This window comes from Lissotriton vulgaris, unplaced genomic scaffold, assembly GCF_964263255.1.
Source record: "Lissotriton vulgaris unplaced genomic scaffold, aLisVul1.2 SCAFFOLD_492, whole genome shotgun sequence".
NCBI classification, from domain to species: Eukaryota; Metazoa; Chordata; class Amphibia; order Caudata; family Salamandridae; genus Lissotriton; species Lissotriton vulgaris.
The window spans coordinates 460238-486884 of NW_028251456.1; the positions used below are offsets into that span (position 1 = coordinate 460238).

General features: G+C 43.0%; 1 protein-coding gene across 1 annotated transcript in view; it reads right to left on the bottom strand.

Moving 5' to 3' along the window:
* LOC147662880 (paraspeckle component 1-like) overlaps positions 1-26647 on the bottom strand; it is a 279115-nt gene that overhangs the window by 21827 nt on the left and 230641 nt on the right. The window contains exon 8 of the mRNA XM_086950824.1: positions 23861-24045. Within this exon, the coding sequence (XP_086806950.1) occupies positions 23861-24045 (185 nt within the window). The remainder of the gene's footprint in view (positions 1-23860; positions 24046-26647) is intronic.

Consider the following 26647-nt stretch of genomic DNA (forward strand, 5'->3'; position numbering starts at 1 on the left):
ACTTTTAGCTACAAGAGTCCACATCCTTGTTCCTCCGCACTTAAGGTGCACCTCACATTTTAATGAATGAAATTTTGATTGTGTGTAAGCATGGGGTCTATGTGATTAAGGTATACATTTGATACAAACTGAACAACATAGCCACACTGTAGCAAAAGTCAAACTACTGCAGAAGGAGAAGTGTGAAAAAGCTAGAGGAGCTCATAGGAGTGAGGAGACACCCAACCTGAATTATACAATTCCCAGCAACATATTTACGTACAACTCCTGCAGGCTAAATCTATGTAGACAGGGTAATAAAGTAGGCAGGGTGCGGAATTTCACTGATCAAGTTAGCAATAAATACACCCATGTGGGAAAACATTGAGGCAATCAGCAGGAACTACATGACCAGCCACTTATATCAGAGGTTACAAAGCTGTAGGACTACCTACTTGCATCAGGGCTCCTTAGAACAGTCCAGACACAAAGGAGCTGTAATCAAGAGTGCCAAGAAAGGAGCTTTTACCTGTGGTTACAAGGTACGTTGGGCGACAAAGAGCGAGTTACTTACATTCAGTAAGGCTCTTTCTGGAGGATTTCTCACGTTTAGAAGATTCCCCACCCAGGTGCCAAACTGGATCCGGGAGATTTCATACTAGTGCTCCTTCGTGCCACTAGGTGGCACCATGCAACTCCATGTTGAATTGATATGACAAAGCTGCATTAGGGTCAACCCTGCACATAGAGGCCAGTTTTTTGCGTCACTTTTACAGCGCGCTGGGAACCAGGGGACAAAACAATTGGGAGTACCAGTGTGCAGATATTAGATTTAGGACTTTAAATGCCAAAACAAGACCACTTTACAGAAAGAGGAGGTGGGAGCTCAGTGATGAATCTGCGGATTAGTGAGCTCAGACCAAAAAGTCATCCTGAACGGACCAGGTGAAATGACTTACCGGATGGACTTCACTGTCAAGACAGTAGTGCTTAATGAATAGGTGCACATATGCTAACCTGGCAGTCTGACATGTCAAGGAAAGGCACTACGCTTGCTAACGCAGTGGCAGCAGCCTTGGCACTGGTGGGAAGGGCCCTCGCCCTTCCGGAGGCTATTTTATGGTTGGGGAGCTTTTCAAAAGACCATCCACATGACAGTTTTTTCTGCACTACATTACAATTATTTGCCATCTAAGAATCAAACAAACCTTATTGTCTACCCAATGGGTTTTGGTGCAATTGATGTAAAGACTCAAAGCTGCCTTTGAAGTCCAAATGATTGAGTCTCTCTTCCTCTTTCGAGGGGTGAGAAGGGGCAAAGCACATTGGGAGGGTGCTGGATTAACCAATGTAAAAAGGAGTCATGACTTGATGTAGCTCGGTTGCACCGAAAGAACCTAGCACTCACAACAAGGACAGTCTTTAGTATCAAAAGATGTAACTAGCAGCTGTGCATTGGCTCTAAGGAGTACACTTGTGAAAAGTCAGGCCATAAGGACCCATTCCGCCGTGGCATCACAAAAAGCATGGAGGAAACATGTCAAACCTTTAATAAACAGCAGCACAAAAGGAAGGTTGGTCCAGTAAACACAGAAAAGCAAATAGTGCAGCCAACCTGAACAGCGCCCACTAACAAGGCCTTGCTGGGCCAAAGACAAAAACCGAAATGGCTAATTATCTGTAGGAGTAGTTTTGCAGCTGGAAGAATTTTCTGAATTAACATGTTGTGTCTACCTATGGACCGCCAGTGAACACCAACTCGCTATAGGTCCGGCTTCAGTGACGTTATGCAGGCAATCACCATTGGTACTTCCACCCCCTATAAGTCCCTACTAAATGGTACCCTGAGTACCTAAGGCCTGGGAGCTGAAGAGGGTCCTCTGGGGTCCACTCAGTGGGACCATTCAAATGCCCTTGCAGCGCCCCTGTGAGGGAGAAAACGACAAAGTTGGCATGGCACCCTGCCTGGATGCCATGCCAATCAACACTGCCTGAAGGCACAGCTAAGTCTCCCCTCTAGCAAGCCTTACAGCCCTAAGGCAGGGTGCACTATACCACAGGTGAGTGCATATCGGCAGGAGCAGATATGGCCCTTTAATATTGCGGGCCATTCCTTAATATTTTAAGTGTCTGGGAAACCACATAGAGTACATGGGCTGGAAACTGGACAACTCTAGTTCCACAGCACCATGATGGCTTCACTGAACGCATGAGTGTTTGGTACCAAACTACTATTCTAAATAAATCCACACTGATGCCAGTGTGGACTTTATTGTACTTTGTACCCAAAGCGAACCTCAGAGGTGGCCCCTGAAAACCTACTGACCCTGGTGTGGTCGCTGGCTGGCTGTAGGCAGCCAGCCACCACCAGACATGTTTCTGGACCCCTGGGTACAGACCGCCTGCTCTCTGGGACCAGAACCAATGCACATCCTTGGCAGAGGTGTCACACCTTCTTTGCCCAGGATGGGCCAGTGCTCGAAGAGGGAAGCTTCAATGCAACCCCAGCCTTTGCTGCTAGCAGCAGATGACAACCCATAGTTTACACTCCACTTTAGGTGAGAAAACAGTTGGGGAAACTTAGAAAAACAGGAGGGTGACCACCTCTGCCAACTGCACTCCTAAGGTGGGGGGAGGCGAGGTGAAGCGCATCTTTCAGTCCAGTCATCTTGAAGATGGGGAGACCGCTCCAATCAGGGCAAGGTCGATGCCCCCCTCCCACAAGGGGATGGCATAGTTACAAGGTGTAGTTACCTCAAGTACGGTGTCCATTGGCTACCTGCTACTCCTCTAAAACTACCCTAAACCTAGTATTTAGGTGTCTCCTCGAGACCTAGAAACTAGATCTGCGACTACTTAAGAAGCAAGAAGACGACCCAGCAGAGAAGACTGAAGCTTAACAGACTTGCGACGAGCCTTGCAGCCAGCAACCTCTGAAAACCCTAGGATGACTGTTGCCTCAGAAAAACACTCCAATCTCCATTGAACCTGTCCAAGTAAAAGCAAGCTCCAAGGAGCCTGGATCCTGGAGGATCCACTTCTCCTGCCCACTGAGCATACAACGCCCACTGCCCGAGTCTGAGTGGGTCACCTGTGCAGTGAAGTCTCCCCAGCAATCCTGACTTCGTGTCCAGCGTTGCCAGACCTCTCTGCATCTCCACGGCAGCACTTGTAGTGTGAATTCAGAGGCTCCCCACAAACGCAACCAGCTCCGATAAAAAGACTCATACATCGAAAGGGACCCCTGCATCTGAAGCCCCTGGGCCTTGGTGAGCTGAACAGACTGTGCCCCCTCTACAGCTCTACTTACCTCAGCTGTCATTGGTCTTCATCCATCAACCTTCTGTGCCACGCCTGCAGCCTCTTTGCCAAATGAACACCCCCATTGAAACGCATTGGGCACCCAGCCTAAAAAATTGCACCCTGCCGCCCCAATACCACTGGTGGTGTATGTTTGGTACTGCTTTGTGGCCCCATGCTTAACCTAAACCCCAAAGCTTGGCCCCTGCAATCGAGCTACTTACCTTCAAGAGGTGTGGCTCCAGGCAAACCCAGTCTCCTTTGAAAAGCATTGGGTCAAATCTAGACTTTGATCTCAGCTCAGGCCGCCCTTGTGCCCCTTGTGGTGTTGTTTTGGTACTCACTTGACCCTTGCACCGTACTTACCTGGTTAACCGAAATATTGTTTCCCCCATAGGATAACATGGACTGCGCTGAAGGTGTCTAAATGTCCATTTTGAAAGTGAAAAGTATTGCTAATTAAAAACATACTTCTCTTATTGCAAAGATCTTTGTCTTAAAAGAAATAAAAAAAGCATATTTTTCAGAAATTGGTCTGGATCTCCTAGAGTCGTGTGACCATTATTGATCACTGCTGTGCAATAAATATTATACTCCTCTCTGTTAGGCCTATGACTGCTCGCACACACTATCACTAATAGAGCACTTTGGGTTTTACATTGAGCCCTGTACACGTTAGGGCAACCCCTGGACTCTGCACAGTATAACCACCAAGTGGTGCTACCATATAGAGAGTCAGCTTCCTACAAGTACATTAGGCAACCACAAGTCCGGAGCGTATTCCTGCACTTCAGGTACAGTACCGTCCCTATAGCTAACTTTACCACACGCTGTGCTTTATCAGTAGATGGTATAAGAAGTTGCAAATTTTGAATCAGCACCGATGAAACAGAAGAAGCTCCAAATACATCATTCCTAGAAGGAGGTGGATCACCCCTTATGTAGAAATTTTACAGATCGAATTAACGTCTTCAGGACGTGTAAGAGCGAAATGACAAGTGGTAGGGGTTGCAGTTTCCAAATTTATTTTTGCAGCCTGGGCCGATAAGACAAAAAGAATTATCGAAATGTTAGTGGTTCCTGCTCAAACATCCAGAGTGTTGATGACATAAGTAAATTATTAACTCTGTTAATTCTAATTTATCCATTTTTTTTCCCTAAATGAATGGTGGTTGCCATCTTCAAATTCTTTTCCCCGGCGACTGCTTGTCTAAAATCCTGTGTGCATCTTTTGGATATATCTTGTTTATGTCTCCTGTTACTCGCCTCACCTCATTTTGTGGGGAGGCGGGTGGGTCACATGTAAAGCCAAAACCTCCACAAGCCACAAAACTACTCCTACAGATAAACCATTTAGTTTTGCAGCGCAACTCTTTTCTGGATTTACCTGCTGTGCATTGTCTTTGTTGGAGTTTACTCATTGTGGTGGCTGTGTTGGAGAGGAGGTTGAGTGTGTAAACACATGCTTCAGTACTCTTGGTTCCACATGTGTCTCTCTGATCACATGTACAGCAATACAGTAATGTTTAAAGAACAGGTTTACTGAGGATCATGTGGCTACCACACATCATTAATAGGGACGTAGCCAGGAAGGCTATTGTAGCTCCCATATTTGCTGAATATGCTCTTGGTTTAGCCTCTAGCTGTACGTTGACTCTTTTGTGACACATTTGAATTGTTTGGGTTAACCACCTTGCGATGGTGCTCTTGGTGACTGGTTCTCCTTTGTTCTTACCTGCAAATGATGCAAAGAGTTGCTTCCCTTTCCTGATTAACGGTTTTCTCTAAATAAAGCATTAACGCCCTGCAGGCGTCGAGTGCGAAACGCTTTTTCTGCTTGAGTTCTTGGAAAAAGAATCTTTATTTGAGTAGTTTGGATTATTAGGAACTGGGATATGACCTTCAGAAGGAAGTGTGGGTCAGTCCCCATGACTACACTTTATGTATTTACATGTATGGTTAGTACTTACAGTTCGCTTACTCTGCAAAGTAAGGTCATTGCAATTAGAAACGCAGTTTTGAGCAGGATAGATTTGAAGATGGCCTTGTGGAGTGTTTGGAATGGTTCCTTCCTCAGTTGTGTCAGCACCACATTCATGTTCCACATGGGTGTAGGGGCATTCCTAAGTGGGGCTCTTATTTGCTTCCTCCAGGAATCTTTTGATCACCGGTGCAGGGAAGAAGCTTCTTCCTATGCATCCCCTTGTATAGGTCACTATTGCTGCTAGATGTACTTTTAGTGACGTAAAAGTTAGATTTTCTCCTAATAGATGTGCAAGATATCTGATGACTGTAGTATCACGTGTCCTGTCCTGAAAAAAAGTATGACGATACAACACATACATTGACAATGCATGCCTTTACAACACAGTTTTTACATCGCAACATCCTTTACAACACATTCTTTTACATAGCATGCCATTACATAGCATTTCAAGAAACTACCTTTACAATGCATTCCATTACATCGCATTATACCTTTACAACGCATACCATTACAATGCATATCATTACATCGCATTAAAGGTAAGTGCTGAATAGTAAAGGGGTAATAATTACTAGTCTAACTCCAGTGTGTGCAGCAGTAGGGTAAGTGCTGGATAGTGTAGGGTACAAATTACCATTCTATTCCAGCGAGTGCAACAGTAGGGTAAGTGTCGGATAGTGTAAGGGTACTAGGCATTATTGTGGTATGTGTTGCAATGACTTGCGATGTAATGCCTGAGTTGTAGTGACATGCATTGTAATGACATGCGTTGTAGTGACATGCAATGAGGTGGCTGCGTTATGACATGCGATGTAAAGGATGTTGCGATGTAATGACTGCTATTTAAAGGTAGTGCGATGTAATGACTGCGGTGTAAAGCTGGTTTCCTGTCCTGAAACAGGCCAGATCTTTGACACCATTGTATCTCTCCCATTTGACTGAGTAATATGTTCTGTTTGCCGGTCTACTTGCTTAATATGGAGGACTTCCATCACTTTCTCTGGCAAACCCAGAAGAATACATTTTATGTCCTCAGGAGCCATGCCACTAGGCTCAGTTTGTTTGGTTCTCGATGAAGAACCTTCAAGCTTGCATGGAAACTAGGTCTTGTGATGCTGGCAGTTTCTGTACATTGTGTGCCATCCCGATCAGGTCTGAAAATCAAGGTTGTCTTGCCCAGTGAGGAGCAATAAGTATCAGCGTCAGCTGTGACTGCTTGCACTTGCTTCTCACCACTAAGAATAGTGGTTTCGAGGGTGGACTAGAGTAAGCGAATTTCCCGGACCAGTCGATGGACAGCACATTCCCTAGCGAGAGAAGGTATGAGTGTCTGGATGCGAAGTACTTGCAATTAGCATTTTTTGGCGTAGCAAACAGGTCTATTTCTGGTGTCAGCCACATTCGGAACACCTCCATCGCTGCCTGTTTCAACTGCCTCTTATGAGGAGTGACGCTTGCCAGCTCAGTTAGTCCACATCCACATTCTCTACTCCTGGATGGCCCATCTCCATATCTCCTGTGATAGCTTTGAGAGAGCAAATAATTGTTCCTTTTAGCTTGTTTAGGTAGAACTTTGTCGCTATGTTGTCGGTCTGAACTTGTATTTATTTGTTTTAAACAATTGCTTTTGAAAGGCTTTTAAGGCTAGGAAGTACAGGTTACTTACCTTCAGAAACGCATTATCTGGTAGACACAGGATCTAGCCGCAGATTCCTTAGTTTAGAATCCTCCACAGGTGCGAAACTTGATCCGGATTTTTTTTCACACCGCCCCTGTGCCAGCAGAGGGCGTTGTGCAATTCTATATCTACGCTATCCACTGTATGCAACGTCGACGGAGTCCATATAATTCAGTCACCGATGTGCTGTCGTCAGTTTCTTTTGTGACTATTTCTCACATTCGAAACGCAAAGTTACACATAGAAACTGTCTATTGAACAGTGTGCTAAAACAAAAAACACTTGTGTCAAATAATTACCGAATTCCTAACCATAATTCAGAATATGAATATCCTAACAGTAACCTTGGGTTAAAATTAATTTCCAACAATAACAGGATTCCCCGCCCCCCCACCTCCCCAGCCCCGCTTTTTTGCTACGTTGAGAAAGACCAAAAATACTAATTGAGACTCCGATCGTGTGTTACTGAAGGCAAGTAACTTGTTCATCTGATCAAGTCATCTAGCTGTAGATCCCTTACTTTAGAATCAAATGCCAAAGCCATGCCATCCCTGGAGGAGGGTCTGCGAACTGCATCCATGAAAAGCCTTCTTAAGACCAGCCCATTCCAGAACCAGAGGAAATACCACAAATGTATAATGTAGGTCAGAAACATACCCTATCATGTAAAGTCCCATAGAAAGCAACCCAGAAAATTTAAGTCGCAAGGCATTTAAACCATGGGAATAACATACCCATGTCAGTAAGCCAAAACTGCTTTAGAAATTCTCCTCACAACTGGACAGGACCACAGCAACAAAAATTATTAGACAATAAAAACATGGGAAAATATTACCCATGACAATAAGCCTTTATCCATAACCATTTGGATATATACTATATTCCGAACAGCATGTTCAATCCTGTGAAACCCAGAAGAGCTGGCTGTGCCACTGAACCCCACCTGTTAACCATATAAGGTCAGGAATGCTACACAGCGAAAATCCAACGCCATGGAGAAAAATATTAATATAAAAAAGTCAAAAACAAAATCAGAGTCCCTAACGTCATAGAAGCAGTCCTTCTATAAGAAAAAGAACTAGATATGTACAAGTAACTCTAAAATATATATCTCTCTATCTCTCTATCGTACAATCGAATGAGTTATCAAGAATAAAAAGAAATCCTGATAGTCTAACTAAAACCAAGGTCAGCATAAAGTCTTTCTTTATGAATAGAGACCATCTACTGATGGTCTGGTAAAAAACAAAACCTAAAACTTAAAAACAGTTTCGACCATTGAAAAAGACGAACATTAATTTGTCTAACCTTCTAGGAACCACACTTTGCAATGTGTGAACCCAACTTGCAGCCTCTAAAGGTAGAAAATAAGGAAAAGAGTTGTCTACCAGCAACTATAGACAGGTTGATAATGAAAGAAAGACTAAGATACTTAATGTCAGGACCAAAGGTCCTCAACAAAAGGTAGAAACTACGAGGCCCAGGCCTCTCCCCCTCAAGGGTCAACCCATATTACATCTTAATAGAGAAGAAATGGTACACCATTACAATGAAATGTTCTTCAGAAACAGACATTTTTAAGCAATAAAGCACAGCGTTATGACAATCCAGAAAAAGGCAATACATAAATAACCCTTTCCAATAGAAGGAACAGAATTGCCTAAGATACTATATCTGCCTGAAGACCTATAAGAACCTGATAGAATACTAGGAAAGTAAGCAATCAATCATGCTGAGAGAACATGAACATGCGCAACAGCACTGGCCATAAGATAGAACCTGAATAGCAATATAATGTCAAAGCTTCACAAGATAATTGTTTGGTCAATAATGTTCTACATCTCAGACATAGAGAACCTCATCTATCACTTGAATGTAAGGCAAATACTAGGGGGAAAGCCGTAGCCACATTAATAATGTAGGCTAACAGCTACCTCCTGAGAAATAACAGAAGGAATTTTGGAATAGACACTCTAGAGCCTTAACATACAAACACATGACACATTATCTGATTACCCAAGCGTATTAGGAGGGTCTTTGCACATAAGACTCATTAAAGGGTACATCATATACCCAAAGACTCCAAAGGGGTACAAATTTAAAAGTACCGAACAGGGGGTACCAACGTTCACAGATATGATATACTACAGAGAACTAACTGTACACAGAGTAGAACTCTGCCCACTCAAAAGTGAAACTAAAATTGCATAAGTTGAGCAAGCCCCGCTCAACATACACACACAAATATATTATATATGGCTCGAAAAATTTAGAGATGTTACAAGACCTGCAGGTCTAGAAACTTTAATAATCTACTCAACTATAATGTACTTGATCCGCAAACTGGTCTCAACACTACTATCACACAGTTCACTTTCCAAAATCCTTTGACTTTAGTCACAGAAAGAAAAGCAAACGTGAGAAGAAAAACTGACTTTTGACTTCTGTCTCTGAAAGCCAGCAAATTGATCAGATAGCAAGATTTAAAAGCATCTTTATTGCTCATTCACTTTGAAAGTAATCAGAACACCTGATCGTCAGCTCGCCAGAAAGGGCGAGAAGGCCCAAAAAATAGCCCGTCCTGATTAAATCTGGCTCCCCATAGCGAGCGAGAGACTGGATTATTCGAGCCCCGATATATATATATATATATATATATATACACACATATACATATACATACACACACACACACACACACACAAACAAAAATCCACATACAGTATAGTATATACCATAAGTATCACTCGAGCCTGAACTCCACTTCAGAATAAATCAATCAATCTGTAAAACCTGCGCCAGGGCTCGAATAATAAACGCAACAAAAATTAAAAACTGAATAACTCAGACAGATTCCAGCACTTCTACAGCCAGCAGAATAACCAAGAAAAACACTGTGTGGAACACAACTTCTGTAATCCCAACTGCCCGGCATTAAAAACATGGGTATGAAATAAACCTCTTCACTGAGCAAAACACTATCCAGGACGTACCAGATAAAACATAACTCAGTTGTTAAGATACCCCTCTACACAAGAACGAAAACCAAAGCACAAGTTACTTACCTCAACAGTTTTATGTTTTGTTCCTCTTCTGCTGGGGGAAAAAAATAAACTCTTATTATTTTCTTACCGAGCTTTGTTTAGGTGAACCAACTTTATGTTCTCTCTCAAGTGGGTGCTTACATTTGTATGTAAGAGGTCCGTCGCTCCGCTGTGCAACGTTACGTCTCCATTAGTTGATTTATGGCCCCGGTCGCTGTGTCCGGCTACAAACTAATTAAAGGCTATGTGTCAGTGCGCTCATTTAACGTGGCTGTAAAAACAACCAAAAAATGATAATAGTGGCTCACCTTTTTGTTTGTGCCTGATTCCAAAACGCTCGCTTCTGTTGTATAGTGTGTGGGTGTGGACTTATTGCAGGTATATACGGAAGTCGGCGTTAGTGTCACCTGACTACACTCCCTCCTTTGGATTCTAGGAATGGTAGTTTTTTGTATTTTTTAGAAAGAGCTGCTGTTGTTCGAAGACATTTTCCGGGGTAAATCAACTTTATTGTTTTTATCCAAAACCTGCGGTTGCGAGTGCAGGGTGGATATTAAAGAATGCCGATGGTGTACACAGAGGAATCAATGTACGTTTCTTTGAAGTTCGCTGAGTTCATTCATTCCATTCAAACTGTTTGATTAAGCAGAACAGGGCTGCGCGTTTGAGCCATCAATTCAAGTAAGTGTTTCAACTGAAAAGATGGAGAAATTCCCACATATAAATATATTAGAGACATCCAAATGTCCCTTCTTATTCACACAGGCACTCAAATTCGCTAATTGAGAGTAAGCACGACAACGCAGCGCTGGAACATTAAGGTACTCATGTTCTGAAAAGCGCTACCTTAGCTGAAAGGAAATAGGAGAAGGCACTAAAAAGTTGTTTATTTTTAACTTATCAGGTACCCAGGTTGCCCTGAGGAAAAACCCGACCCGAACGATAGGACCGGGTTTGGAAACGCGTCGGCGTTTTCAAAGTTAGCATTTGTAGGGTGGCCTTATGGATCGGTTCAAAGGGCGCTTTCATGAGTTCTGTCAGTACCAGGTTGAGGTTCCACGCTGGTGCTGGTAACCTCTTTGGCGGTGCAAACCTCTTTGCACCTTCCAGGAATCTTTTTACAATTTGTGAAGTAAAGAAGCTTTTCCCAGTCTCTCCTCTAGTGTAAGCGACTATGGCTGCCAGATGTACCCTTAGCGAGGATGAGCTCAGATTAGCCTCGAGCAGGTGCGGCAGGTATTTAAGCACTGTTGAGTCTCTGGTCATCTTGTTGTGCAGTTTTTCCTTTCTGCACCATAGTGTGAAACTCTTCCATTTGGCCACGTAGCACTTGCCAGGTCTTCTTGCCTCTCGAAGTACCCTCAGGGTGCTCTCAGGTAATTTAAGGTGTGTGAACTCTATGTCCTCAGGAGCCAGGCTGCGGCTTTCCGGCTCTGGATGCAACACCTCTTAGTTTTGCATGGAGAGTAGGTCTTTCCTTCTCCCAAATCTGTGTAGTGCACTCTGGGTCATCTCCATAATCTGCAAGTACCAGGTCTGTCTGGTCCAATGTGGTGAGACTAGTATCAGGTTCATGTTGCTCGTTCTGCACTTGCCGAGTACCTTGTGTATCAGGGGGATCTGCGGAAAAGCATAAGCAAATGTCCTTGACCAGCTTATCCATAGGGCATTCCCCCGAGACCCTTCTCCTGGTTGTCTGGATGCAAAGTGCTGGCATTTTGCATTCTGGCGTGTTGCAAACAGGTCTATCGATGTTGTCCCCCACCTGTCAAACAGTCTGTCTCTTGGGCATTGAGCTCTCATTCGTGGGATGCCGATGTCTGTCTGCTGAGCCAGTCCGCTTCCACGTGGTCTTTCCCCGGCAGGTGAATCGCCAGTAGATCTATTTTTAGTGGGATGGCCCATCTCCATATTTCCTGCGCTAGTTCCGACAGCGGGGCTGATTGTGTTCCTCCCAGCTTGGTAATGTATAACATCGCAGTTGTGTTGTCTGTCTGGATCAATACTGCTTGGTTGTACAGCTTCGTCTGGAATGCCTTTAGTGTGAGGAAAACGGTCTTTAGTTCCAAGTAATCGATGTGTTTGACCGCATCCGCTGGTGTCCACAGACCCCTCACTGAGTTTTTTTATGTGTGCTCCCCATCCCTTCTGGGATGAGTCTGTGGTGATGGTCACACTTGGTGTTGGTGGTGTTAGAGGTTTCCCTTTTGTTATGTTGACCTTGTTCCACCATGATATCTCCTTGTGCACTGCATGTGTTACAACCACTAGGTCCTCCCAACAACCTGTAGCTTGTGACCATTGGTCCTGGAGTGGTCTCATGTGGAGTCGTACGTTCGGCACTATGTGTATGCATGAGGCCATCCTGCCCATCTTGCTCGCCGTCCTCACTGTCGGAGTACGCCCCTCTCTGGTAGAGGCGAGTCTCCTTCAACAGTGCCAGCGTTCTCTTCTCGCTGGGGAACACCTTCTCTTGTATGGTGTTGATCTGCGCACCCAGGAAAATCTTTTGGTTTTCTGGGTTCATTGAGGATTTTCCCCAGTGGATGGAGAAACCCAGGGCCAGTGTGTCTGTCACTCGCTGTGCGTGCCGTTTGCATGTCTTGTATGACCTTGCCTTTATTAGCCAGTCGTCCAGGTAAGGGTATACGTGGCTCCCTTCCCTCCTTAAGTGTGCTGCAACTGCTGCAAGGCATTTTGTGAATACCCTTGGTGCTGATTTCAGTCCGAAAGCCAGTGCCGTGAATTGATAGTAATATGTGTTGATGACAAATCCTAGCAGATGTTTGTGCCGCCTGTACATTAAGATGTACAGGTAGGCATCTTTGAGGTCTATGATGACCATGAAGTCCCCGCCTTGTATCTGTGGAAGGACCTCTTGCAGGGACATCATTTTGAATTTTTTGGTTTTTATGTATTTGTTGAGGAACCTTAGGTCCAGGATGGGTCTCATTGTTTTGTCTACCTTTGGTACCAGGAAGTACGTAGAGTACACCCCCTTGTTCCTCTCTATGGGAGGTACAGGCTTGATCGCCTCCATCTGCAGGTGGTCTTGTGCTTCCCTTTGAAGTAGCTCTAGTTCCTTCTTTGCTAGTGCTCTTTTTGGGTTTTTGTTTGGTGGTGTTCTTTCCAACTCTATGCAGTATCCGTACTGTATGGTGTTGAGAATCCATCTGTCTGTAGTTATTTTCTTCCACTCCTGGAAGAAAAGGTTCAGTCTTCCTCCCAGCGGTTATGTGCTCTCAGATGTTTAGTTCTAGCCACTCCTCTTTGTTGTATCTGTGCTCCACCCCTGGAGTTTTTGAAAGGGTGTGCACTGGTAGCGTGGCAGAGTTACTTGGAGGTGGGTTGTTGTCCACCACTTCTGTTTCCACATCCATTCCCCTTCCCGCGAAAGGACTGGCCCCTCTGTTGGTATTGACAGTGTTGTTTTTGCTGGCCTTGTTGCGACTGGGTGTCGCCCTGGTGGGACTGGTGGAAAGTCTGGTGCGATGTTCCTGGTTGGTTTTCCCCTCTCCCGCTCGGTCTCCGTGACGGGGTTCCTCTCTTTGTGCCTCTGAATTGCAAGGCCCCCATGGATCTTGCGGTGTCGTTGTCCTTCAGCTGGGTGAGCTTTCCGTCCACTGGTGTCCGAACAGTGTCTCACCGTTGAACGGGGTGTTCAGGATGTTGTGTTGCACCTCCGGTTTAAAGCCTGATATTCTGAGCCAGGCTTGTGTCCTTTCCGTGATGCCCAGCATCATAAGTCTGCTGGATGTGTCTGCACTGTCAAGTGCTGTTTTTAGGCAAGAATTTGCCACATTCTTCCCCTCCTCTACCAGGTGCGCAGCTCTTTGCTTGTATTCTTGTGGGAGGTGTTTGACTAACTGGCCCAGTTCGTCCAGGATCTGGTATTGGTGCCTGTTCAGCAGGGCGTTGTAATTAGCCATGCGCCAGTGCGTTGCGGCATTCCTCGCAATCTTTCTCCAGTCAGGTCCATCCTTCTGCTCTCTGTCTGGAGGCGGTCCTGATGTCGGGACATTGGCCCTTTTCCTTGCTGTTGCCGCAATGATTGAGTCTGCGGTAACCGTTCCCTGGATGTAGGGTGGGTCCTTGGGGGAGTGCTTGTACTTTCTCAGTCCTGGGTGTGACGGGTTTACAAGTCGCAGGCTCTTTGAAGGCCTCTCTCCCCTGTCCTTTGATGCTTTCGAGCATTGGCAGGTACTGGCTCCTAGTTTGTATAGGGAGCAGTGTTTCCACGAGGAAATCCACCTTCGGCTGTTCCTCCTCGAGTTTTACTCTGATCGCTGATGCTGCATTCTTGATGACTTCATTGTAAAGTCCAATGTCGTCAGGCGGTGAGGGCCTCGCAGGATATGTGTCAACCCCCTCTTATGGACTCTCTGCTTCGAGGTCCTGCCACTCTGGGTCCTGTGTGTCCGAGTAAGTCGAGCCCAGAAATGTCCTCTGGTCGTCATCTTCCTCCTCCTCGTAGTAGGGGGGTCTCGTCTTGGCGATATTAAAGAACTTACTGGCTTTCCGACGGTCCTTCAACCTCGAACTCTTCTTCATCCTCGACGAACTCTACCACCGGTGGCTTCGGCGGGATTGTATACTCTTTCATCCTTTCGTCAAAATCTTTCTTTCGCTGCAGGATGCTCTCCATCTCTGCCTCGAGTCTTCTCTTCTTTCTTTCCATCTTGGCAGCCTGTTCGGCGTAGAGTGGTTGTGCCGGTCTCTTTGTCTGGCAAGATGGCGTAGAGAATGGTTTCGGCGTCAAGACTGGTCTTGTGTCCTTCGTCTACGAAGAGGTCTTCGGCATCGAGCATTCCTTTTCGTGGACGATTTTCGATGACATTCGCTGGTCGCCGTCCTTCGGCGCCTGGGAGTCCTGTGAGGATCCGCCGGCCCTGGATGTTGTTGCGGACGTCATAGTTTTCAGCGTCAGCGCTTTCAGGGTCTTAGCGTCGACACTTTCAGGGTCTTGCCCTCGTTTTTTTCAAGTCTTGGGCAGACTGTCGAGAGTCTTTCGGGTCTTTTTGGGGCGTCTAGTCTCCTACCTTTTCTGGAGTCTTCTTATTATAGGTCACTACGACAGTGTAGTAGTCTTCTTCGGCGACTTAATCCTCCTCGTCGGTCGATAGTCCCCGGTCTCGAAGGGACAGTGGTTGGTCCTTGACCTGCATGGCGAAGTTAGCTCTTCTTTGACTCTCTCTCACTCGAAGGGTCTTCGGCAAAAAGGCGGAGCAGGCGTTGCAGTCCCTGCTTTCGTGGTCGACCGGCAGGCAGAGGTTGCAAACTGGGTGTTGGCCTTTCTGCGTGTACTTGTGGTGGCAGTCCGGCAGAATTTGAACGGTGTGTTGTCCATCTCTTGCGTTCAGGGGGCCCCCTGATCGCATTCTCTTCTGGACGTCGAAGTTCCTCTTCCTTAGACGTCCCCTTCGATGATGTAGTCTCACTTAGTCTTCTTAACTCTTTTCTTCCCAAAAAACTTGGCTTTTTGCTTCTCTTTTCTCCATATCTCTGGAGCCCTCTCGGGAACGATCCAGACCCAGTGGCGGAAAAAATAATCTGAAGACGGCGCCCAAGGGTGGGAGCTTCCGTAGGAAGCATGCCGATGTCACAGGAAGGTCACCAAAAGGTCAGACGTCGACGCCCACCTGGGCTACAAAAAAAAAAAACACAAAGAAAAGACTACAATTCCGGATCAAACTACTAGACCGCGGAATCATGCACAGCATAGTGAATCCAGAAAGATTCACGCTGCAAAACGATGGATTTAGGCCCAGATCTCTGTACTGGGGTGAATGTATGACATTGTTCTGCATTCTGTCCATTGTGTTTGCTGGTTTGAAGTACAGCTTGTGTACCTGCTGGTATCTAGTGAATCGCCAGACACACCTTTGCAAAGGACCTCCAACTAATTATGATCAACTTTCATTCATTTTCATTTAGAAAATAAATCATTCCAAATATTCACTTTCAATAAAAAGCACATAGAAACATCTTTAAAAAACTTTTTTTTAATTAAAATTGGCAGATAGTTTGCCATGAGACAAAAAACTGGCACTGTGCGTTTAGGAGTGCAACCTTCCTTCTGTATTCGATCAGGCAAATAGGTGGCAGTTAAGTCAATCATTTATTTATTTTTTACAGCTCCTAGTAACAGGATCGTAGAACACCGAGCTCAGCCATTTGGCTTAGGAGACCTTTCCAACTAACTTTCACTGTCTTTTAAAGTGAAGAATGTGTTTTAGTTATTTACGGACAGCCTTTTTTTATTTTCCTGTTAGGATACCTCTATTGTTGTTAACACAGCCTGTGAGAAAAAATTACCTATTAGATCTCCCACGACCTCTGTATAGTTTGCCACCAGAGGATCATCACGGAGACTGCGGACAATGCTAGATAATGGTTTGTAAAAAAAGTAACATGACCGGCAGTTTAGGAGGAACAGCTCCATCACCATTCATCATGTGTTGTGCTTTAGGATCAAGTGTGTGGACAGGAAGAAGAAAAAAACAAGCATTTGCATAGCCAATAGGTCTCGCCTTTGGGACCTTATAAGTATTTAGCCATGCAACAGTCCATGTTGTTTCACCAAGTATATTGTGCTAGATAACTAAACACTTATAAGGTCCCAAAGGAAAGACCTATTGGCTATGCCAATGCTGGTTAGCTTTGCTCTTGTTAGTGGTTTTTAATCCAGAACTGAGCAGTTTGATGATGAAGGTTGTACTTTGGGGTCAAATGCCATGTGATGTCACTTCATGTGATGTTACCCATGATCAAGCAGTGTGCAATATCTGTCAGCTCCCCGTCCGATTGTGATGACAAGGACTTCCAGATGGGCACACAAGCATAATTTAAGCTGCTTGCAGTGGATCAGCAAAGACATTGGAACCAAGAGTCTAGAGTTCCTCTTGTAATTGCAAAAAGCATCTGTTCATCAGTTGAGCTGACATCAAATTCAGGTACTTTCAAAATGTCACATTCTCCCTGGTTTGTTTATGTGCACCTGCAACTCACGTATATATGGGGATAGTACCACTCTTTTGGTAATGGACTGTGTCAGAAGAGCAACTGTGGCAAATGCACCTGAGTAGGTTGATGCTTTATCGAGTTGTATCATCCTCCTGGACTGTGGACGATGGTGAACAGATGTGCTGGTGGTCGCTCATTCGCAGGGGATTTCATGAAGATAGTGCAGACATTCCCAACATTTCTTTTATCAGAAATGCAACTTGATGTGCATGTGAGCAAGGGCTTCTTGGTTTTCCAGCTCATTTGCATGAACACTTGATTAATCTGAAAATGATCCCAGATGACCCACTGAACCTTCACGTGCCATGCCCTGGAAAGTCTATCAGCTGTGCCTCTCCTCCCACTTATTTGCCAAGCTCCACAGTGACCAAACTTTCAGACGATCAGACGCCAGCCTTTGTTTTTTTAAACCCAAAATATTCTCCTCCTCGTGACTCCACATAGCAATAAAAACTGTAAAGCAAAAAGTCCCATTTTAATCTCTGCATCTGAATCTTCAGAAGGGCAGAGTCACAGCTGTGAAACAAAGGAGCGCGATCAGCAAAGGACGTTTTCAGAGTGCATTTCTATTTCTCTTGCTCTCGGACACCTTGTAAAAAAACTGAATTCATCTGTGGGAAGAGCAGGATTGTCACTGTGAGAGCCAAGTACTCTTGAGCCCTGGCACGAGGGTGAGACAGGCAGGGGAGCGAGAGTAGAGCAATGTCAACAAGCGTGCGCGGCCACGCTAATTGGATACAGATGGCCCCAGCGCACTGCTGCTCGCTCCCGCAAGGTGGATGCCGCCACATGCACGAGTGTTTGAAAAGCGTAGACCGATTCCAAAAGGTCATCTCCTAGATCAGCGCATGCGCGCTGCGCTAGGCTGGACCTAAAAATCAGTTGTTATGAATATTGAGGATTGTCTGGAGAAAACGAGTTTCCTAATCCTATTTTAAGTAAATGGTTTACCTACCAGTTATTAGAGGCCTTATCTTTAGTAAAAACCTGCATCCCATTATCTAAAGGCCTACACTAAATACAGAGTACCTAAACCGTTAATGCTCAGCCACACATCCTGAGAGAGTCCAGTATTCAACTGGAGTGCAATCATATTACGGCCATGGAGCACCAGTGGTAAGCCACCTTCTCCACACAATTCAGACGCCCCGTTACCTTTGCCTGCCAAGGACCCAAAGGACAAAAGCCTTGCAACACCAAACCAGTGAAAGGTTGCACATTGGAACTAAAATTGTCCAATGGACGAGATGGTGTGGTACATAATTTTTTCTTTTGCCTACTGCTTAATAAACTAGGAAACAAGATTTAATAAAAGTAACAACTTACCGGTTACAGAGGGCACTGGTTTTACCCTCTACAGATAAGCTCGCTTTGCTGAAAATACCCACAAAAACCACACTGATAGTCTAGGGAACAAACTGTTGGAAAATCTTTTATTTTGTGATAAGTTCATTCTAGAACTTAACCAAATTATATTTAAAAGGCAACATTTTAGTCTTTTAAACAACTGAATAAACCTATTTCTTAAAACTTCATCACCCTACTGGCGTACTGCACAGGGTTTGTATGGGGACCGAAGCAAACAACGATAACCTCTCAAACACTGGATCTTTTTACTAGCACACTACTTTATGCAATTAATATGTGGGAGGCAGGCAAATAATTGTATTTGAATAGGTTCTTCAATTGGATCTCAGCTCCAGGCAGTGCCCCTTGCAGGAGAGGAGCAAGTACTTCAAAACAAAAGCTGACATACTTGCTTTCAATCTTGTTGAATGGGTGGTTTTCCACCATGGTAATTGACTCTTGGATTTCTGAAACGCAAACTTAAGAGTCACCATTTAACTGGTCACAGGATTTTGATACTACCGAATATTGCCTGGCCCCTCCACCTGCAAGGAAAAGTTAAGCTTGTTACCTAAACATCTGTCCTATTAATGTAAAGTTTGAAAGCCATTTTCACATTGAAATATATGAAGACTTCTCCACAAAATTTCTCAGTTGCTTTAAAAAAAAAAATAAACTGAAGTTTGATTCAAGCAGATCTCCAACACAACCGTAGGAGTCTACAATAGATATGTTCTGAAAATAACTAGGTGTATTGCTCATTTGACAAAATAGCCTATCGCAGATTCATTTTTGTTAAGTTGACAGCCACTAAGGAAACAGTTTTCTAATTCAAATATTATCAATCGTCCACATGCACTAGCGCAAAGGAGGCCAACATCAAGACATTAGTACCACATTGGTGCTCATACCAGTGTGATCAGTCACAGCATGTCTTTTCAGGATATCTCAGACCACTGGTAGCAAGAAAAGACACAGGACCAGGTATCCAGCTGTCTATTGAAATCATTAACCAGTTCACCTGAAGATGGCTTTTGTTTTCAAAAGCTGTCAAATCTGGTAAAAGGTTGTGTGGTTTATGGCTGACCTTGCTCTAGAGACAGAACTTACAATTGTGAGGCAAATCAAGATAGCCAAAAAGATCTCAGGAGACACTAGATCATGGTGAAGTTCCTAGCATTGGGAAAAGCAAAGTTTTAGTGTTTCAAGACATGGTGAGCAACTCAGGAAGCCTCTGTACTTTAGGAATAATGCCATGGCTCCATTTGATAGAAGCTGGCAACAGCAGCACAAGCAGGGAGAGATCGTATTCGCTAAAGTAAATATATGTAAGTAAAATGAGCCCATTTCCCACAATGGAACCACTACTGCCAATAGAACTTCTACAAACATTAGTGCAGTAACAAGCTTTGTCCAGGGCATTTAAAACCGATGTCCAAGGATTTGAAACCAAAAGACCTTCAGAGGGAAGCGCTCTCATCTGAATACATTACAATGAAGATCTCCTATACATAGAACTTAGCCATGTCTGCTTTCAAAGTAGAATCAGCAGTGGAAAGCAAGTGAGAATCACCAGCTAACCCAAGGCATAATACACGTCACCTAAATGTAGGTTTCTTTTGGCACTTCTGCACACTTTTAGTGTGGGCTCGCTGGACCATGAAAGAGATAGCGTCAGCAATGAAGAATACCTGAACATACCCCATCTGCCCAGTAGTCTAATCTGTCTCCGGTCGCCTGATGTGTGTACTTGAAGTCTGCTTATCAGCATTTATATCATCAGTAATGTAAGCCATACATACTGGAATTACATATATTTGATGGAGAACACATTTTATGAGGTCTTTCTTCCAGCTAGCGCCTTTACAAATACTCCCAGTTCCCTATGTCTGCAATGAGAACTATTCAAGGGGCACTCTATTTACAAAACACTGAGCCAAACTCATATCTCCTGGTTTAGCTGAAGGCTTCTAATTCTCTATTGGGAGTATGATAATGCTCCCCCGTCCATTTTCTTTTGAAAACTCTGAAAAGTGTTACACGGTCTAGGAGAATCAATATATTAAGCCCGCATTAAACAGCTCCAGGAGTTAGCCAGATTAGCTAGTGGAAGCCCTTTTGCTTGGGGATGCAAAATATTGTCTTGCCCTGGACTAGTAAAGTCCTTCAAGCATGATGTAGAAACGTCCTCTGGACATACGTGACTAGTCTGAACTTCAGTATCACAAACCTTTGGTTGCTAGGTGGCTGATTTAGGCTTCCCACCATTCCAGGAACTTGGACATCTTAATCTGGCCACCTTCTGATTTTAATACTGGATCCATAATTCAGTCATTCCCCCGGCCAGACTGGCACACAGTCTTCTTAGTCCCCACACACCAAATACAACCCCTCATGCAGGACTTCCTTTGTTAGCCCTCAAAATGGGCTCATGATGATGCATGAAGTCTTCCTTCACTGTCTACTATGAAGCTTAAACTGTGTTCCAACATTTTGAGAAAAATAAAATTATTCTGTGATGGTTCCATAATGAACCAACTAGAAATCGGTTACATAATGGTGTTTTTTTTTTAACCATTCTACTAAACAGAAGTAAGCATGGATCCTTTGTTAGAGCAGACTAGCAGTCACTGGTGAAAGCACAGTGCAACAATTGATGCACCAAGGGCAGGACCTTGAATTACAAACGGCATTCCAAACTGAAACTGAACTGCTTGCCGACGTATAAGTGCATACCCTCAAAATCCAAGGAATATCCCCCTCTGTACGAGCACCGCAACATGATCTTTGAAAGGGACTATTTTGCAAGACTGCCAATGAATTAACTTCATACAAATCTTCGGTCCTTGTGCTTATTTTGCACAAAGCTGTACCAATGTTGCATCTCCAGGTGTCTTTTAGTAAATGAAGCAGCCACCCTAAGCAAGTGGATCATTCTACGAATCACTGTGTGGACTTCATTTACCTCAGATAATCAACTGACACAGACAGCTGGGTCTAAAAATCAACATTAAAGCCTTCTAGTTAATCAAGAAGACACTTTCGAGATGAGACTGGTCCAGTACATGACATTTTGGAAGTTACAGTATCCTCTGTCTTTTCAGAGTACCCACATCAATGGGCAAAACGATTCTGCTGATCAGCTGTGTCAACCCAGTAGGTGGTCAACTATGCCAAGATTAACTTGACAGAAAAAGGTAACATTTAAAAATGACTCCTCCCTATTATATCCCCTATCAGTTCAGTTGCTATCTACACCAAGCCTGGGCGTAGTTTTGCTACACGAAACTCAGAGAGGTTACAAAAAAACTCAGCGAAGTTCAGCGAGTGGCAGAGTGCAGTTTGTGCAGCTATTCTTGCCTTTTGTGTAGAAATTCTACCCTAGCGGCAGCTCGCAAACTTAGCATTCGCAATCGTAAACTTACCGTTCACAAGCAGTGAAAAACTCTGCGGCACATTGCGAAGCGGAGTTTTTTGCACTCTGAACTCAGCGGAGTACGAAAAACTCCTCGAATGGAGCGCAGTTCACCGCCAAGGCTTAATCTACACCACTAAAAGCTAAACCTTTTCCAGAGATTTGCATGTAGAGAGCACACCTTTACTTTTCATTTCTTCATACTGATAAAAGGACCAAAAACATTGCAAAGCTTTGATTTTCAGCCACTTAATCTAAAATTTGTGAGTATTCAAAAAAATTTGAAAAGCAATTGAACAATGGATAACAAACCCACCTCAACTTAGGTCAAGCTATTGATTTTCAAAATATTTTGTTTTCTCACACCTCCAATAATCCTGTACCCCTTACTACCTGCTGATGCATTTTTATTGCCTTGCAACCGGTCCTCCTTCATTTCTACTAATTTGTTTAAAGAAGGAAGCTTAGTTTATTTCCAAATATGAATTTATCATCTCTGCAGACAAGTGCCCTTACAACCTTAACAGACGGTCTTACCTTCTGCTGCGATAACCCTATAGGTAAATAAGATCACCTAAGGACGACTTTAACATAGGGATGATGGATTTAGACGGACAATGTTTTGTTGCTAGGTAAAAGTTTTCTAGATGACAATTTGCATAATTTTTGGGCGGCAGCTTATTTCGAACTAAATGCATGAATTGCAGAGTCACTTGTTACATTCCTACCTTAAACTCTTTATAAGTGCTTGAAATATTAATTTTATTTCCAACTGCAGAATATTTTTTTAGTTTCAATTGTAGCCTGGTTGTACCTCCCGTTAACTTATGAGTGTTCATTTACAAAACAAAATAATAAATTGCAGGTTGCTTTCAGTCATATGGACTGCATTAGGTTTAATGTGGCTGATTAGGATACATGTTCTGGTTGTTTAAAAATGTGGTACCCGGATACTGCATGTATGCAGATTTATTCCACCTTTTATAATTCTCTGAGAGAAACCCATGGTTAAGAACAGAAGATCCACTGCTCTTAAAAAAACAAAATGGGACAAAATATCCAGATAATTGTTAAACGTGAGGTAACTCATGAACACACAGAATTATTTAAAATTGAAATTCATATCTGCAAATTTATCATTTTCTAAAACAAGGTTAGCAAGATAGTACAGGTTAAGACTGCGAACAATGAGGGGCTAAAAATAGGTACTGTGCATGACAATGGCAAGGAAAAATAGGAATGTAGAGTGGAGTTGCACTTAAAGAAAATTCGAAGTTTGTAGTATGAAAATGGACTGCAAAGCTATAGCGATGGATTAAATAAAGAAATACTCCCAATGGGAGCACAACACAACCTTTGTACTTCATTCATCATTAAAAGGAATTTGTCGCCCTATAACAAACTCCCTTTTTAAAACAAAGAAATCACCACAGGCATGTTGTGGCTCTAAAGAGAAGATCTGAAAGAAAGAATAAGTATCACCACACTCGTCCATCTCCGCAGGTGTGCAGTCACAATGGATAAGGTTGAAAGAAAAGCAAGAAAGGTCCGATCAACCCCAGTCAGGGGGAGCTTCAGTCATTCCTGGTGAACTTTTACTACTTTTTACAACGTTAGCAATGGTCTGTGGATAGCATACAAATGGGACCAACGTGTGGAATAAGATTTGTTTTCTCTAATGACAGGAAAAAAGGTGGCAGTTTCAAGGAGGCTTAAAATATGAAACACTACATGACATCGATCATAAAAACAAACGCTTCTTGACATTAGCATACGTTAACAACCTTTCATTCCAACGTTTGTTCAATGCAATAGTTCCAGGTATGTCAATCCATTCTTAAAAGACAAACACTTTCAATTATGAGAAATTTTATATAATGACGCCTTAAAACCTAGAGTCATGAAGCGGTTAACTGAATGTACTGTTAAAGTAGCACAAATGAGCCCCATTGAGTTGCAGAATATCATTTCCCAAGTGCAAGGCTATTAGAAAACCAGGAATCGTTTAAAATACTGTGTAGGCGTACTTCTATTTCATGCAATTTAAAAAGCAGTAATGAACATTAAATGTATGTCAAATACATTACCGTTGATCCATTATCAGGCATCATAGTTGATCCAATGTTGGTAGTTCCAAGATTTGTAGCTCCTTCTGACCCCATGGAAGGACCAGGACCCATAGGATTGTCAGGTACTGCTGGTCGGTTGATCATATTCATACCCATCATTGGAGGAGGACCTTGATTACCAGCAAGTGCTGGGCTAAACGTATCTACGCAAAACAATCTACACTTAGAGTTGTCCAATCTTAAAGATATAATTTAAGAACGTCTGGCCAACAATGCAAAACTTGACTATGTTAATATGAAAAAAATGGCAACAGGTTACTGATCGCTTAACAAAGATGTTCACAAAGCTACAGAGGAGAATAAATGCCCCTTAATATATTGACCTGAATACAATGTCAATTGACTGTAGTTAAACCCAAATGGATTTCTTGATAAATGTTACTGCTATCTACACAATTATAAAACATTACCTTCCACATGAATTTATTAAAACTGCCATTTTGCTTAGTCATTCATGAAACCAACATATTGCGTTCCTCACTGGATAAAAAGGTCTCTCCTTTTTATTCAGTTACGGACTGGTATTACTGCAATTCCAAAATGATTGTAATTAAAAACAAAGCAGGCCTCTTTGTGGTAGTATCGTAATTGTTGCTGATCTCCTTTATTTCAGACACTGCATAAACCACAATACTGCCCGACACCAACATTTATTTTTAATAACCTAACTAAATATGCTTTCAAAACAATCTTGGCATGAAGAAAGTTCACTCATGCAGAGCGACAAGTATGCGACTGTGCACTGAATTAAGCATCATAGGGGAGTGTGGTTGTGCCACATGATTGCAGCAAGTTACAACTACAAACAGTCCTATGATGAGGAGTTAAACTTTAAACAAACTGAAAAACAGCACACATGGGGAAAGATGCGAAGGTAAAGAACACACTGTCCTGCAGTTTAAATGTGTGAGTGTTTGCGGATGAGGGACAATTGCAAAGCTTCGCCAATGTGACGGTTGCTAATGAACGGTTATCAAAAACACAAGAACTTTATTTTGCTATGTATAGCTCTCCACCATCCTCTGGAGTGATTTGTGACAAGTGATGTTTGTCGTCTTCGTAAAGCATCGCAGAAAAATTCAGCAAAAAAAAGCTTTAGAAAAATACCATCAACCAGCAGGGCTTCTAAATAGGGATTCTCGTTATGCTGTTCATAATGGCATGACCCTGTTGTACGTTTATGAGGATCTAGGAACCTTCTCACTCCATCCCTCTCATTGTCAACAGGTGTCTATTATTTGCCAACCAAAGAGGAGGATAAATTGCAATGCTCCTTCTTGCTGAATGGCACTTGCAGAATGTTTTGATGTAACTGTCCTAGTTTTGGGGTTTTCCTCGAATGCAAACCCCCCCCCCCTTTTTTTATAAAGCATCCGTATTGCCAAATGTCATCCATAAGGCCACCGCATATGCATAAAGTATATTCAGGTTGTTAGAAACATGGCATCTGCTTCATATTTCAATCTGAATACATCCAGGTTTACATTCGAGATAATACACTTTAAATAACAGTCAATTGGTAGCAAGCACAAGATAAAAAAAAATACAAGATCACTATTTAGATCGGTTTTAGGGGTTCTGTTTGTGTAGTCCAATGTTCTTAAATATCAATTAGGCATTGTTTTGGCCCTATAGCCAATATACTACTGTCTGCTATATTTAACATTTTATTAAAGTTTAAAATAATTATCCCAAATTTCCATGATATATAGGTAAATTAACAAATGGTGAAAAAGGCCATGATATATCCTTGCACTCTGCCAAAGTCTACACCTAAACTAAAAAAAAGTGATTGAGGCTATTTTCAAATTATTTAAGAGTTTGGACAATCAGTGTTGCAACGTAAGGGTAAAGAGGTTTCTACTACAAGAGGTTTAGTACTTACCTGTAAATGTTGTACTAGGGTTTGTTTTACACTGGTTTATTAATTTTAATTTGCTGCCCAAGAGCGTCTGTGAAAAGCTTAAGTTGCTCAAAAATGTCATCATTTTGTGAATTTTATTTTAAAGGAGAGGAAGTGCTTATAGTTGATAGGGAGCACACATCTGGTGGAAAAAAGTCATACAAAAGACAATAACATCCAAGTATTTTTGTAAATTATTTTATTGAGTTTTCTAATAAGCAAAACATAAGAGTGTATATATATATATATATATATATATATATATATATATATATATATATATATATATATATACACACACACACATACACATACATATATATACACACATACTTACACATACATACATATACACATACATACATATACACATACACATACACACATACATATATATATATTAACTACTGGCGGTCGCCAGTAGGTAGTTATAGTTAGGATTTTTTTCAATGCAAAATCTCAAAATTCTATTGTGAATAACTTTGGCGCCGGTTGACGAATCTGCCTGAAATTTTCCTCAAATTTGCCTCGCGGAGCTCCGGTCCTTCCTTGAAAGTTTGGGGGGGATTCGTCAAGCGGTGGCCGAGATAAAAGGGGGGTCCCAAAACGTGCTTTCTCCATGTTAATTTCCATAGGGCGGTCGAACTCACTTTTAGCCCGAACGGCTGAATGGATTTCCACCAAACTTGACAAAATTGTAGGGACTGGTAGCCCGATGTGCCTTTGCTATGTCTCAAGATATCTGCTCCAGTGGATTTTGAGTAATTTAGGTGGAAAAATATATATATATCTATGGCCGCGCCCCGGTACGCGCACCGGGCGCGACAACACTAGATCAATCG